At 49.2% G+C, this 16,377-nt stretch overlaps 1 protein-coding gene across 1 annotated transcript in view; it reads left to right on the forward strand.

Annotated features, from left to right (window-relative positions):
• Positions 1-16,377, forward strand: part of LOC120847711 (nesprin-1) — a 45,596-nt gene that overhangs the window by 8,862 nt on the left and 20,357 nt on the right. Inside the window, exons 7-19 of the mRNA XM_040219577.3 lie at positions 1,447-1,611; positions 3,172-3,342; positions 4,876-5,049; positions 6,305-6,442; positions 6,690-6,854; positions 7,690-7,857; positions 8,108-8,269; positions 8,854-9,207; positions 10,187-11,107; positions 11,843-11,995; positions 13,253-13,417; positions 15,060-15,173; positions 16,150-16,362. Of these exons, the coding sequence (XP_040075511.3) occupies positions 1,447-1,611; positions 3,172-3,342; positions 4,876-5,049; positions 6,305-6,442; positions 6,690-6,854; positions 7,690-7,857; positions 8,108-8,269; positions 8,854-9,207; positions 10,187-11,107; positions 11,843-11,995; positions 13,253-13,417; positions 15,060-15,173; positions 16,150-16,362 (3,063 nt within the window). The remainder of the gene's footprint in view (positions 1-1,446; positions 1,612-3,171; positions 3,343-4,875; positions 5,050-6,304; positions 6,443-6,689; positions 6,855-7,689; positions 7,858-8,107; positions 8,270-8,853; positions 9,208-10,186; positions 11,108-11,842; positions 11,996-13,252; positions 13,418-15,059; positions 15,174-16,149; positions 16,363-16,377) is intronic.

A 16,377-nucleotide genomic window follows, 5' to 3' on the forward strand; every position in this document is an offset into this window, starting at 1 on the left:
TAACCCTAATCACTTTTCTCCGGCGATGAAAACGCGTGAAAATTCGCATCCTTCATACGGTACGCGCCTGTAATACCTTCAACTTGAGCACAGGCATGAAATGCTCCAAATAAGAAATCCGGGCGATGTTCGAAACCACAAATGTTTAGAAAGCACCACTGTAGTCGGAGTAAACAAACACGACGATACGGGCGTTTCTTCCGTCTTGAGAGTGCCGCCACAACATCGCCGCACGAGTAGGTGGATCTTCCCTTCTAGTACGTGCTGGGTTATCATAGCGACACACAACGAAAATTCACAGTCAAGGATAGCGCTTTTACGCGGAACGATGAGCTTCTACGCTGCGCAGTCTACGTCGACGATCAAAACCGACGCCATGTTCGCGGATAGAAGCTGTAGAAGCAGCCGGCCCGCGACCGAGAGAGAGAGAGATTGCGTTGTTATGTTGGAAGAGAATAAAAGTGGGGGGGAGGAGAGGGCCAATTGTGGATGCGCACCGGGCGCTTTTGTCACTGGCTCTCAGGGGGGAGGGGGGGGGAGTGGGAGAAAAGTTGGGGGATAGGGGGAGATAGAGATAGAGATAGTTTGTAGAAGGGGAGGGAGTGGGCCGGCATGTAACGCGCGCGAACACTTTTCCTCGACCTGCGATTGGTCTGTCGTTGCGGTTGTTTTCCAACGCAGCGGAGGGACGCACGCACGTGAACGACATGTGTGTGCGTCCCACCGTCGCTATGGCAACTGAAGCCTCTCTCTTCGCTTCATCGAGCAACCTCCTTGCCCCGCGAGTGCCGCTCGGCTCGCGCCGTTATCTAGTGTCGGACAGGGAAGCATGCTCTCTGCGTCAATCGATCGGCGCGGTCGCCGGGCTGTTCTGAAAACCGCACTATAACCGGTATTTCCCTTCGCGCGCCTGCATTTTAAGTGGTATGTAATTACATGGAGTTCTATGGGAGGCGAACCGGTGGTTTAAAAAAGCAGCGTTATACCCGGTCCTGCACTATAAGCGGTTACGTTGTAAGTGGTCTATACATACAGTATTTTTCGGACTATTTATTTTGAATCCGGTTTATAGTCTGTCTGAAAAATAACTTTCCCCTGAATAATAACGTTCCCCCAGTGTACTCCCGGCACATACTCAGCACGTAAAAAATTTGCATACACAGTGCGCTGAGAAAAATCCCTGCTTTATTAAAGCACAAGCAGCTTGTATCTTACAGAAATCATCATCGACATAATCTGTCATTCACAAAATTCGTTGCATCTCGTCACAATTAATGATCTTAATTAATTATTTATTCATCGATTACTAATTTCTGTATAGTTCACACTTGTAGGCACCCAATCTGCACCGTTTAAACTTGAACTTTTAAACATGTACATTTTGTGGGCTATAGTCAGAAAAACACGGTAACTTGCCCTCGGCTGATCGATTGATGATTGCTACAGGACATGCTGAACAGGGCCAAGGAGAACCACGACCAGCACGAACAGTACAGGGCGGCCGCAGAAGCTGCCCGCAACTGGATGGAGACCACGGCGGCCGCCGTGTCTCAGTGCTCGGGGGCTGCCAGTGGCAAGAATGAGGTCGAGAGCCAATTGGCCAAGGTTCAGGTGAGGGCCAAATCTATGGATTTTTTTTTTTGTATCTTTCACTTCGAGAAAACTAGATGTCATGAACTGGGAGGACTGGAAGCCTGAGCCCGATCACTTGGATATCTTGAGGTGCATAATAATGCGCACATTTCTATGTGCACATTTCTATGTGCACATGTTTCCAAGCTTACAATGCAAAAGCTGTGTTACGGTCTCGGCGTGTGAAATGTCATGCCTGGCATTTTAGTGCAGGTAGCGTTTTTGTGTGGTCATATTTTATCTTCCTCCTGGTTGTTCTCCAGGAACCTTTTCTAGATTGCAGTGATTGGCTACCTATATATGTGTTCTGAAACCTTGATGTCGTCCTAAAGGTCATTCTAGACTTCCTTTAGTAGGTCGTCCTAGACGTCGTCCTCGAGGTGGTCCTAGAGATCATCCTTAAGATCACCCAGAGGTCGTTTTGGACGTCTTCCTAGAGGTCGTCCTTGAAATTGTCCTAGAGGTCGTCCTAGAGGTCATCTCAGACGTCGTCTTTAATATTGTCCTCTGGGACGACGTCGTCCTTGAGGTTGTCCTAGACGAATGCTATATTGCATTTCATAGACAACCAGCAATAGTGGTTTCTGCAGCTTTTTCTCATCTGCTGGTTTGCTCGTTTGCTTGCTTCAATGTGATGCACTCCTGTCTGATTGAAACGGCGATAGACGCCACTCCAGCAACCGTCCTCTGCGGCATGGGCAGTTCACGCGACTTTCAAGCATGACTGGGCGAAGCGTTAAACCCCCCCTTCCTTTCTCATTTCTTGTTCCACCCACACATAGTTCTACGGAAATTTATGCAGCATAGCACACCTATGCACTGACCAGTTTTTGTTGTTATTGGGAGTTTCTGACTCTTAACTCTCGGTAGTAAATGCAGGGCATGGTGAATCCCAAACATCATATTACCACTTTGAAACCAATGATGTTTTGGCATTTGTTGATTAGGACACCGAAGAACGAAGCATGAACACGATATGCCGCGCCCTGTCCCTGTATAAAGACCGACAAGCAAGCAGTAAGGTGGAAACCCCCCCCCCCGGATTTCTCCTTTCTCTTCCAGAAAGGAGGAAACCCTTTCTGCTCTCTGCAGGGAGTAGCTCCCTGACCTGGGGAAGGATTCCCTTCTTAGCAGAAGGCCCTACCTGCATGTCGGTCTTTAAGCCGACAGTGGCTAAAGCGGATTTCTTCGTGAGACATCGCAAAAAACAATCCGGAGGACTCTGTAAGCCTCGACAACATTAAAATCAGAAACTTCGAAAGGTTCAGCATTGCCAAGATTGTAGGCTAGGCTGGTCTACAGCTAAACCTCGTTATAACAAAGTGGGATATAACAAGCTAATGGATATAACAAAGCAATCATAATTCCCCTTGCTTGCTAATAGTGGGAAATGGACGTTGGCTATAACAAACTAATGGTTATAACGAAATAATTACGACCGCTCCTTGAACTTTGTTATAACGAGGTTTTACTGTATTTTTTTTTTCCCCCATTGTTTTTTTTAATAGTTTACACGGAGAAATGTTGTGCATACGACAGGGCATGGTGCGCAAGCAGGAGGAGGGCCACGCCCTGCTGCACACAGCCCTCACCTCCGGGGAGAAGGCCCTGCGGGGCACCCACAGTTCGGGCAAGGGCCCCCTCAGCCAGGAGTTGCAGGAGCTGCAGAAGCAGTGGGACCGCCTGGTGCTCAAGCTTTCGGACGCCAAGGTGGGCCCCCTTCCAACTTTCAGATTTCGCTCTGTGAACGGGAGGTGCCTCGGCTGGCCGCTACGCCTCGTTTCACTGCCACCAGGCAAAGAGCGAACGGTACGGCCCCTTCGAGCCAATCGGAGCGACGGAGGCGAAGCAGGTGACGGCCCTCGTCGGAAGTACAGGGTTGAGAGCGTAGCCCAAGCAGCTGGAGAGGAGGGGAAAGAGGAACTTCCCTCTTGCCCGGACCCTCTTTTGTGCGTCTCAGACGCACAAAAGAGGGTCGAAATTCGTACAAAAGTGGGTTTCCTCTCTTTCCCGTCTGTGACTTCGACAGCGCTGCCCAAACTGTAGTCCGTTGCGACTCAAGAACACAAGAAGATGGAGTCCTTTCCTCTTTCCACATTAGCAGAGCGAATGTTGGAGAGGAGAGCAGACTCTAGAGTTTGCTGTTTAAATGTGGAAAGAGGGAAGGGCTTCGTCTCCTCTTCTTCTTGAGTTGCAACATACTATAGTGAGTGGCTTTCCTCTTTCCTGCGTGTGACGTGACTGCACTGCCCAAACTAGTAAGATAGAGTATAGTCAAGTGTCTTTCTCCAACGCGCTCGTTGGCTCGAAGGGGCTATAGGTTTCGCTCCTTGCTAAGTTACAGTGAAACGAAGCATACTCAGCACGGCAGGAGGCCAAGAAGGGTTACATTCCAGAGGATGTGCCATCGAACAGTTGGACATGTGCGCAGCATCACAGTTTTGGTAGGGCATTTGGACGTTCAAGCTAGGGATCTGGTCTCACAATCGCGGTCACGGACCGTCTCAGAGTTCCGAGAATTCGGCATAAGATGGCACCAACCGTCCAACCAAACCACACTGCCCAGTGGGTATACGGCCCGTAATGGTCGCCGATCGGCAGCGTGTGATTGTCGTCGTGACCGAGGGGGTTGCCTAGGCAACGGCAGTGAAGACTCTAACGTCGTCGCGCTGTAATGCGATGCCGCACGCTGGTGGCGGCGTGCGAACCATAGGACAGGGCGAATTTGCTCGGCTGCACAGCATGTGTGATGTCATAGCACTGGAATGCTGCACAGCGCAATGATGGCGATGCATGATTCACGTGAATCGGCAGGACTCTGAGTGCGCAGCTGGCGCGACGTCATTGCTCCACATGCTGCATAGTGCTGTGATGGTGGCACACGCTTTGCATAAACGGGCAGGAATTTGTTTGTGCAATTGCGCAGCTGGTTTGACATCATCACTCTAGAATGCAATACAAACTATTCGAATAGCTATTTCTGGGTTGAGTTGAATGTCATAATGCCATTGATGACTATGCATCATTCTGTAGTGTTATCTGAGAGTCTTTTCTTCAAACTTTGGTAAAGACTATAAAAAGTTAAAAATGACTACGGCTACTGCAGGAGCATCTACAGTGCATTCCTAGAATTACGAAAATATGATCCAGTGTCATCTAGTAAGCTCAGAGACAGAAAATGAGTGGAACATGGTAATCGTGTGTTTTGAAGGATACTTCTTCGTCTGCTTTGTTTCATTGCAGGTTTCACTGGAGACGGCCCTGCTCCAATGGACAGACTACAGCTCATCTGAGAAGCGCCTACTCCAGTGGATCGAGGACCACGACCACCAGCTGGAGGAAGTGAAAAAGCCCAAGCAGTCTACATCGGTCAAGGAGTCCGTGGCTCAGCGAAAGGCCAGGCTGAGGAGGGCCAACGTAAGCACCCTGCTGCCTTTGCACCGGTAGATTCACTTTGCGGCCACACATACCGACTTGCAGTAAACGCCCGAGCGAAAATTAGTGGAGCTGGAGCTGGATTATGGAAGCGGCCCTGGCTCGATCTGGCTGGAACTATCATAAAATTTCATAAGGATGCTTTCCCCCGAGAGATTGCCCTTCCCGTTTTTCTGGCTACATATCCTTAACATAAACATTTTAAAACATTGCCCACCGTGTGATATCGCAGATTACGTGGTTGATGTGATTCTCATTCCCGTCGGACATCGCACGAGGCCGGTACCGCAGATTCTGCCTCAACTGCGCAATCTGCGGTACCAGTGCGTGTGAGAAATGAGTTTGCAGCGAATTTCCACGTTTTTGCCCGCGACCTGCGCGAGCAATATCGGTTTTCGTGGCACGGAAGTTTGTGGCCAGTTCCCGAATGTTTTTGCACCGTGAAACACGAATCTGCTGCATCCGCAGCCTGCAGTATCCTTTCCCGTGACACAGGAGTTCGTAGCGAGTTCCCGCATGCTCATTGCATTTCCAAACACGAATTCGCCATGTTTGCGATTTGCGATATCAGTTTCCGTGTCACATAGTTTGTGGGGGGTTGCCCCTGTGTTTATCATTAACTTTTGTTTTGCTGTTTTGTCCCCCAGAAATAGCCCACCTCATGTTTTCACCATTTATATCTTAATTTTGTGTCGGTGGCCTTACGAGATTTTATGGTAGTTGCATGAGCCAGCTCCTGTCGGGGTGATTTTTATTGCGGTACCCGTGCATGACTTACAGCAGTGCTTCTCCAATGGGGCTCTGCAGACCCGCTGGGGTCTGCGAACACCTCACCTCAACCATCAACTCCCCCTCCCACTCTTTTCTTGAAGAAGAAAAAAAGTTTTCTGTTATACTGGCTAGGTGGCGCAAGCTAACACCCGTTGGAAAGGGTAGAGCCGTTACCATCTATGTGTCCATTTATCCTTTTACTTCATGCTTCTCACTTCTTTCTATAAGACTAAAGGATACCGTTTTCACACTGCAGCGAGTTGTCTTATTTTATAACCCCTCTTCGACATCCCACCCTGGCATGAGGTCCCCCATCACTTTGGGGGTCCCCGACACATCCATGCTTGAGAACCACTGAGTTATAGAAAGTTAAAATTACTCTCACAAAAGTTCAAGGAAGTGTGGCGTCGACGGTGCTCACACAATTTATTTCTCGACTGACGCACGTCTGCTCTTTCTTTTTCAGAGCTTAGTACAAGACGTCGAATCGTTCGAACCGATGATAGAATCCCTGACCATCAAGGCACAGGAACTGCAGCAGACGGCGGCTGCCCCGTGCCCCGAGATTTCACAGAAGTACAGCTCTCTTGCGGGTTCCGTTAAGGTACGCGCCTTTTCCCGAACCGCTCTCGCGCCGACCAAAGCTGCGGTCACCGACGGAATAAGAACAGTAGGGAGGTCCTTCAGTTGTAACACCTCCGGCGTAAGCTCCCTCTCTTTGATGACGTTTTGGCGTGCTGGGGGTCGAGCATTAGAAGGTGATGCCCCGTCCTTCTCACTCTGTCGGTGACTAGTGTGGAAGAAGGCAAAGCATTTAACGTGGCGCGTCTACGAATGATTTTGGTGTGCAGGAATTCTTGAGGCATCAGAAGTCTGTGATGGGTCACCTGCAAGAGTTTACGGATGCCTGCACCAGCCTCACCACCTGGCTCGAGCAGGCCCAGGAGAAACTGAACAAGTGTGCCGAGCCGTCGGGAGACCGCGCCGAGCTCAAGAGCAAGCACGGCATTTTAAAGGTTCGTTGAACTGGGGACAAAGGTAGTTGATCCAAATTTGTTTTTTAGCGTTGGCATTCATTTTACGGCCGGCTGGCTATTTGGATTTATGAAACCTTGCTTTATAACGAGTGTTCACTGGATGTTGTATTCAAGTGTGTCGTCCATAGTATGTACCTAGAATGAGCTCACATGTATTGTCTGCTATGGATGGTAATGTTGTCGGTGTGGGACGCGCACTGCAGAAGCTTTGCAGACGTGTCGCAGAAAGAAGCATGTGCTCAGATAAGTGCAACATCATTCTCAACTGTTCATGATATGGAATAGTTCATATAGCGAGGTATGCCTGGTTTCGAGCCATTCCCTTGCCACAATAAGTTCCCACAGTCTACTTTTAAAACATTTGATATAGGATATGACATATCAAATGCCCTCCCCAACACACCTCCTAGCCCATCGAGCTGACTGAGGTGCTCCTTTGCATCAATTGCTTCTCCAAGAAGCTGGTGCAAAGATATTGGGTTTTATGCTTGTGCGCCGGAGCAAAGTGGTGAAGCTTGACGCGGGGATGCCGCCGCAATGTAGGCTTGACGAGAGCGATGCGGCTGCTTTAAAAACGAGGGGTTCCGCCAGACCCCTATACTGTTCCGTCGGATCAAACAAGGACCTACCCTACCATGTGCCCCTTCCGCTTTTCTTCTCTCACACCTAACGAGCACCCACCCCTATTTTTTGTGGTTATCTCCATCTTTTGCGTGGGCACCTGCTTTGTATTTTACGACAGGTTAAAGCTACAACTTCGAGAAACGAAATGTGGAGTGCAAATTACCCAGGAGAAAATCGAATGACATTGCAGGTCTTGGAAGGAGAACAGGAGGAGGGCCAGAAGCGCCTGCAGCTGGTGCTCGCGCTGGCCGAGACGGCCCGCGGATTCCTGGAGGACAGTCAAGAGCGGGAACACGTGGACGAAGAGGCTGGACGACTCGTCAGCGCCGTGGAGGACTTCGAGAGCCGCATGTCCCAGGTTAGAGCGGCAAAGCGCATCCTCTCATGGTCACTGGCAGGACGAGAATGGTAGAAAGTTTTTTTTTAGTTGTCCCAGCACGAGCTTCTCAGCTTCAACGACGTTACGGCATCTCGCGAACTCCGAGCGCTCATGCGCAGGCAAAGCACTATGGAAGGCAACAGGCGCACGATAGAGGCCGGGCATTCGAAAGAGATGCCCTGCCGTGACACGGACTGACCCCTGGTGACACGAAACGACTTCGTCCCAGGTGAAATCCCTGCTGGACGTTGGGCTGGTCAAGTGGGACGAGTACGAGGAGCAGTTCCAGCGCTGCCAGGACTGGCTGAACAAGCACGAGCCTCAGGTGCGCTCGTTCCAGCAGCTCCAGCCGGACCTGGAGGCCAAGAGGGTCAAGCTGGAGGAGTTCCAGGTGCGTCTGCGTCAGTTGTCACTCAAACAAGGCCCTTGCGCATGCGTCATATTTATTCTTTTATTTAGCGCACTAGTATTACTCCAAGTGAAGGACTTCTATAGGTACAGTAATTACAATCGCACTTTGAGAAGCAAGACGTGTAAAAAAAATAAGATAATAACGGCAGACGGAGCATACGTGAAGACAAAAAGGAGTGTCTAAAGTACAAAAAGATATAAATTACCATGTACAATAGTTATCCTGCATCTGCATGGGATAAAAATAACTTGGAATCATGGTGTAAAATATTATCCAGTTATACATTTCATTCTCACACTGCATGAAAAAAAAAAAAAAAAAGAAACCTTAAAACAATCTTTTTTACACATAAATTTTTGTGGGTAATGAGAGTGCTTGTTGCGAGCAATACACGGTTGATGAAAAGTTAAGTACCTTGATCGGTCAACGAGCAGGAATCAGAAAGTATCGTTATCAAGTGTCGTTCATTGGAGGTATTGGAACGATTAACCATACTGAAACCGTCTATCGTCAAAGGTCACTGACGGTGGTCCGTAACGCCCTCCGTCCCATATCCGTTGCAGGTGCTGCTCCAGACGGTGTTTGAGTGGCAGTCCGAGTTCGACACGCTGAACCTGAAGGCCCAGCTACTGCTGGAGACGTACTCGGACTCGAGCATCTGCAACCTGTTCACCCAGCTGTCTGCGCGCTACACGAGCCTGCTGTCGCTGGCGAAGGAGGTGCTGCACGCCCTGGAGCAGCACTTCCAGGAGCACCAGCAGCAGCAGTGCATGTACGCCGAGGTCTCGGAGCTGCTCGAGGGGGCCCAGGAGCGCCTGCACGAGCTCCAGAAGCCCTCGGCCACCCTGGAGGAGGCCGAGTCGAGGCTCAGGGGTCTCGACCTGCTCTGGGCCACGCTGCAGCAGGGACGCAACAAGGTCCGCATTTGTTTCCTCGTTTCGGCGAGACCTCGGTTTATTAGTTTTCACTGCCTTATGTTTGCCATATGTTTGTTCTTTGAGGTAGTTAAGCTTGATAATTCAGCTATTTGCAAACTTCGCTCTTTCGAGGAACCCATATAGGCCGTGACTGGCAGCCAAGGAATCTCTTCCGCTCTCGACATTGATGCGATGAAGCGGTTCAGGAGCCTACAAAGCTTGCGAACGATAATGAACATCCCAAGCAGCACAGACTTGGCCAGGCATTGGCCGATGGCTGGCAATGGTCTTTTAGCCAGTGGCCAGACAGTGGCCAGAGATTGGGCAATGACTGGCCTTTCCCTGGCCATTGGCCATTAGCCACTGGCCGTCAGCCATCAGCCAAGCATTGGCCAATGAATGGCCACTCTTTGGCCACTGGCCACAAGACCATTCTCAGCCATTGGCCATTGCTTGGCCAAAATCCGTGCTGCTTGGGATCCTAGAGGATGCTTGACTCATAGTTATACATCGATGGGTGGCTTAGATCTTCTAAAATGGTGCTTAAACCGAGAGAACACTTTACTTGGGGGCCAGGACGGTGGAGAAAAGTTTTGAGCTCGGGGGAACCCACGAAGGCACTCTGGGGTAATCCTGGGTTCCAAGAACCCAGGGGTGTCCTCAAGTACCCGCTCCCTGATCTCCCAAATATTTTTTCAACCATTCCTGGCACCAAGTAGAGCATTTTTCCAAATGCTAGCGCATCACTAAATGGCTGATATTTTCTAAAACTATCGCAGTCAAACTGGAAGTCTTTACATAGGGACAGGAACAGCCGAGAAAATCTGGGAACTGAGGAGAATTCCTAAAAGTGTACTCTGGGGAATCTCTAGCTTGGTTTTTAGGAACCCATTCTGAGAACAATGTAACGAAACCAATTTCGATTCTGACACTGCGGTCGCCGACGGCAGTCTAAAAACATTTGCATCCCCCTTCCCAGGTGTCGTACATGACAGAGCTGACCGAGAAGGTCATCGAGAACACCTCGGCCGAGGGCGTCAAGACGATCCGCGAGAGCGCCGACAACACGAGCGCCGAGTTTGACAGGCTCCTCAATGAAGTGGCCGCCGCCCGCTCCAAACTCTCGGAACAGCTCTCTGCCCTTGGAGAGCTCTCCCAAGAGTTCCAGCAGTTCAGGTCATGGCTGAACGAAGCCCAGTCGCAGCTGGCCGAATCCAAAGCCGGCAGGGAACGCGCTTCCGGCACGATGGAGAAGAGAGCACTCCTGGAAAAGACCAAAGCAATCGCATCCGACGCTGCAACGCGCGCCGACGCCGCCGACCGTCTAGAGAAACGGCTAGCCGACACTCCGCAGCTTGCGACGCAGGAGCGCCGCGAGGCGCTCACCCAGTTTCGCGAGCTGCGGAAGTCTGCCGATGATGCGGTCCGGGAACTAGAGGCGGAGCTGGAATCACTGGACCGTCAACGGGCCGTCCAATCGCAAGCCGCGCAGTGGCTGAAGGAGGCCAAGCTGAAGCTGCAGAAGTGCGCAGACGGCACGGGGAGCCAGGCCGTGGTGCGGGAGAAGGCCGCACAGCTGAAGAAGCTGAAGGACGGCGCCGAAGCGGGCGTCGCGCTGCTGGAAGAGGCGACGCGACTGACGGAGCAGGCAGCGCCTTGCCTGAACCAGGCGGGAAGGGAGCGGCTGCAGGCGGGGCTGCTGGAGTTGCACGAGGACCGGGAGCAGCTGGAGCGGGGCATGCGGGACGCGCAGGAGGCGCTCGACGAGTGCCTGGCCTGCTGGGACCGCTTCGGCGAGCTCTACAACAACATGGCCCAGTGGCTGGCGGCATTTGAGAGCAACGCCAAGCCGGTGTTGGCGTCGACCGCGCTCGACGGGGCCCAGCTGAAGAGTCTGAAGGCGAGACCTTTTTTGTTTCTCTTTCTATAAGCCTTTTGCAGTGCACTTGGTGGGGGGGGAGAGTTGAAAAATTCTGTAGTGCACAAACCTGTGACTGTCCATAAAGGCCGGTTTGCTGGCATATTGCGGCACTAAGATAACGCAAAGCCAGTGCTGCATCAGGGCTGGTGTCAGTGCTGGGTTAACACCGATTCAGTGCTTAGTTAGCACTGCATTGTGAGTGTAAATAGGAAAAGACCATGTCCTGTGCAGTGGAGTACCATTACAATACTGATATAGCACGAAGTCAGTGCAGTCTTTATAGCACTGTATGTGTAAACAGGCCTTAAGATGCACGTTTTTGTAATGCCTAAGTACACCGCAGTAAGGCTGCAAAATAAGGGACAGGCCGCTTTTTGGGCATTCATTGGATGGTGCAAGCCTCCGGCTAACCACAGATTTTTGACGTAGCTTTTACAAAATATTTTTGAAACATATTTAGTAGGTGTGCCTCTTACATTAATGCAAAGGTTTGCAATTATCTGTATTGCAATCTCTTTAACAATGTTTTACTCTAAATGTTGGCTGCCTCTAGCTATGGGTATAGCATGTAGCTATCCAACAAGGACCTCACATCAACCTGTTGTTTAAAAATCATTAGGCAGGGGAATAAGGAACAGGAAATGATTGTTGGAAACATAGATTAGACAAATTTCAACATTTAGTCCTGAGTCTCTTACAATGATTTCTCTGCAGGCCCTTCTGGAGGAGGCGTCTTTCCACAAGCCCGATATGGAGGAATTGAACGAGCAGTGCGAGCGGCTCTTGCTCGTCAGCGCGCAGACCTCCGTGCGAGATCAAGCCGTCAAGTTGTCCACAACGTATGCATCTTTGGTTGCAGCACTCCAGGTGAGCTGTTACTTGTTGCCAAGCATCGCTCTGGTTCTAGCCTCTTAGCACAGAATGTGGTACATCGCTAGGTAATTAATGGGAAAAGCGACGCGTTACACTCGAGTTTGATTGACACACAGGTCAAGGTCATATGAGCAATATAGCCACATAGAAGCATCATTTACATTTCCTGCTAAATAGTCGCCAACCGATTTTTCGGACTTCGAGGGGGCTGAAGAAAAGTCTGAATAATAAATCAATCCGAAAAATCTGCAGATTACAAAAACTCGGCTTTATTGAGCCTAAGCGGGCTTTAGACAAGTAGCTAGGAATACCTTGTGTCATGTTACGCTTGCAGGCGATCATGTCCACTTGCATTCGCATCAGTGTCATGTCCTCACCCAACGGAAGTGCAAGAGGAGACCATGAGGTCCAAAGCACGTATCGACGCTGGGCAAAATGACGAAACTGCGAGACATTTAGGTACAAAGTTTAGAAGCTGTCAACAGAGCACTCTACACTTAATGGGTGGCGGCTGGCACGAAAGCAGAACAAAAAGTTGGTTGGAGAGGGAAAATCGACCAAAGAAAGAAAGCAAGACAATGATAATGATGCGTAGCGAAAAAAAAAAAAAAAAAAGCTTAGCATAGCACGCCTAGCAGCTGGTTCGGCAGCGCTAAAGGAGAGCTGTCTAACCTATCCAACTTAACCAATCCATCTGAGACATCAAGCTAAGCCAACGGTCAAGCCAGCAAAAAGTCCAAGCTAGCAGCCTCTCAGCGGCCGCCATTCGTAACTATTTTAATCCGATATATTGAACTGTAGAGCTGTGAACTGTCTGGAAAATTGGTTGTTAATATGTACTATTTCACTTGGGTGAGTCACGGTTCCTCGTCGATGTCCGAAATAACAAGCAAGTCCAAATTTTCGACGCCCAAAAAATCAGTCGGGGACTGAATAGCGGAAAAATCAGGACGTCACTAACATGGCGAATTCCACCCGTAGATTTGGAGCACTTCAGAAGCGCCCTTTTTGGAGCGAGCATCTTCCGCTGGCAGATCTGGCTCAAGTTGGTCAACTTCCACACTTAGATTTGTCGCAGCACCTGCCTCGTAAAGCGCCTTCGACCCCGCTGAACTTGATCTGTGGGATTTGAGGGAGCTTGGCGGAAGTTGACCGGGCACAGCACATGCCCGGCTCATTCACCACACATTTTCTGTGTCCCCAAGGTCATCAGACGTGATTGAGACGTGCTTTGATTGCTCATACCCGCAGGACTCAATTGCCAGGCTACAGAGAAGCCTAGGCAGCCAGGAAGAGTTTGACAAGGCCAAGCAGGGCTTTGTCCACTGGTTGGAAGAAGCCCAGCGGTCCCTAAACTCTGCCAGGGAGCCCGGTGGAGATCTGGTGACTGTTCAGGAACACCTGGCGGAGCTAAAGGTAAGAAAATCACTTTCTTCGTTAACGCCGCCACTACCAGGCTCTTATAGCAAATAATAACGAGGCAAAATATGCCTTGTCAAATTACTTATAAAATATATAGTTTCATGCGAATATTCGAATTTTCGAATAATACGCTATTCGATATTCACTTCAAGATGAACTGTGATGTTGGTATTTTCCAAAGTGTTGATTGTGGTGCGTCAACCCCGTTGAGCATGCTTCTTACCGAGCACCGGTGCAATGCGGAGAAACAATACTCGTAAAGCTGACTTTTGCGGGTGTGGCTTCTCCACAGCGCACTGGTGCACCGTATGAAGCACACTCAAAGGAGCTAACCCGCTGCACTCAATACTTAAAAAAGTATGAATATCACTGCTGTGTGCTTAAGAAAGCTAATTTCCAAAACAGGATGGTGCACGCACGCACCAGACGTGTTTCAAAAGACAGAAATTTTATTAATATTGATGTCTACGTTGCAGTAGAAGTGTTTTTTTTTCTTTTAATTAAATTGACACATTTAAGTATATGTTAGGCAGAGATGTCCTGACAACCTGTGTTAATCATACGTTATTCAAGAAAAGATATTTTGCTTATAGCAAGAATATTTATAAATTCCCTAATTAGGCATAGCTGGACGTCTCTATAGGTCTAATTTTATGTCAAATGCATCGTTACTTGCCATCCGAACGTAGCCGTTGGACTTTCTAAGGTCACAGTCAATAAATATACTAGTTAGATCAAAATTAACTCTTCGTAGAAATGGACAAGGAGAAGCTTGGCAACAACCTTCACAAGTTCAGCTATGTTTTCGTTTAATTAAGCAGTAGTGAAGGGGTGACGTACCTCATCGCTGGTTATTGCGGTTACGACTCGCTAGCAAGCAATCTTGCTAAAAAAAACTATTCTCTCACTAACTCGCACACAGCGGTATCGCTGGTATAGCCAAGCTTCGCCGTCATCCCGTGTCCCCTTGTTTTCCCCCGTTTTCCCCCGATTCCTTTTGCTCCCGCACCGCAGCCGCTGCGCCATCTCTCAGGCTCAGCACAAAATGGCTACAGCGGTCGCCCATGCAATCCAATGGGTGCAGCCCACGTCACATGCACACAGCATCTGTGCGCTTCCCCTAACAAAGGCTTAGAGAAACCACTCGATATTCAATTCGAAAATATTGGCGAAAACCACTATTAGCTTTGAATTTGCTTCGAACACAAAATTCACTTATTCGCTAATAACAAAAACAAAAGTGAAAGAGTTTTTTTTTGTTTCATAGAAAATATATTCAGGCAGATTAATTCGAAAAATTGTAAAATTCATCTTCTAAATTCAAGTAAAAATCGGGTTTAACCCATTTTCAGAAAACATGTCTGTTGTGCAAATACTTGGAAATATTGGGTTTTACCCTAAAACAGGGGGCCCTAAGTATAACCTAGGACATTACTCGCAAGAGGTCTCATCCAGTAGCTGTTGTGGCCTGAAATATTTTTCTTCCCAATCTTCTCACTCCGGCGATCTTGGCCGAATTTTCACAAAATGCTTACCCTGACACTACTCTTTCCTTTCACAAGTTTGCAACCGGCTTGTACTTTTTTTGTTGCACTTAGTTTCAGCGGATGTTTCACGTACCTTAACCTTTTTTCAGAAACTGCATCTAAGTCTTCCCGAGGGCAAACAGCTCCTAGATGCCGCCACAGAGGCTGCCAGCCGCACGTTGGGCGACCTGTCCGACGTCAGCCAGGCCCCCATCCGAGCACAGGTATGCACATTGTTGTCTGCCTTCGGTCTTTTCAGACCTCGTGATAAACTACTTCAAGATGAAAGCTGTGTCGTTTGTTTGTCGTCCATGTCCCTCTTTCTTTATCGTAAATGTGAATTCGAGTAGCGCATAAAATGCACAAAGATGTCTCACTTCATCTTTCTCATTACGTTTTCTTGTCAACTTAAGGTTTAATCTTTGACAGGTGCATTTTTTTAATTTCGAATTTTACGTTGAGGGTTTAGAATTCGTGGATGCATTCGCTTGTTCGCACTCCGCAAGAATACTCAACGTTATGCAACGAACAAAGGTGCGCTTCCAACATCGCCAACTTGAAGGGACTCTGTTGGAACATTGAAACTGGTTCACACATTTTCATTTGGGCGCGATCGAATGCATTACGACGGCTTGCAACCGCTTCCGACGAGAGAAGACACCGATGCCATTCCCCAAGTACCCCGGAACATTTGTGATCTGCATAATTTTTTAATTACGCATTATTCTTTCATCACGGGCTTTAGAAAATTCGAACTATGTTATAGGTCACCATTTCTCATAGACAATGCGTAGGTTTCTTTCGTTGTAAGTAGTCACAAGTGCTAGCGATGCGCTCGGTCGTGTTCAAACACCAATGTATGAGCCAGTTTCTGCTCTACTATATTCGTATCTGGTCTCGATTATCGTGTTCCAAAGGCTGGGTCACACTTAGCTTGTTCAATTCATTTTCACCAAGCTACAGCAATGCAGAAAAGTGCAGGGCGGTATACTTCTGGTTCGTGTTTTGAGATAGGCTGCACTCCTAAATCAAACGCGACAGTGTACGTCTGCTGCAGCTGGTACAGGAGGGGCGGATAAATCGAACGTAGCAGACGTCCAGAGATCGAGGAGATTCTTTACTCTTGTCCTACCTACGGACAGAGTCGAGAGATTTATTTCAGTTTCTATCGGCTCCCTCTGACGAACCTCGTCGACGCAGGTGGACGCTCTGCGAGACCAGCTGACGGCCTTGGGCCAGCAGACGAGTGAAGCCACCGGACGACTGGCCTCCCTGCAGTCTCGGTGGCAGGAGCTCATCAACGGCACGAATGCCCTGAGGTCTTCGCTGCAGAATTCCCAGGAAACGCTCAAGGAGAAGCCGGTGTCCGGCGGAGACCTCGTCCGCATCCGCTCTCTTCTCGAGCAGTATAAGGTGAGGGGCACTGAG

Source organism: Ixodes scapularis, unplaced genomic scaffold (genome assembly GCF_016920785.2).
Source record: "Ixodes scapularis isolate PalLabHiFi unplaced genomic scaffold, ASM1692078v2 PGA_scaffold10__122_contigs__length_95168666, whole genome shotgun sequence".
In the NCBI taxonomy this organism is placed as follows: domain Eukaryota; kingdom Metazoa; phylum Arthropoda; class Arachnida; order Ixodida; family Ixodidae; genus Ixodes; species Ixodes scapularis.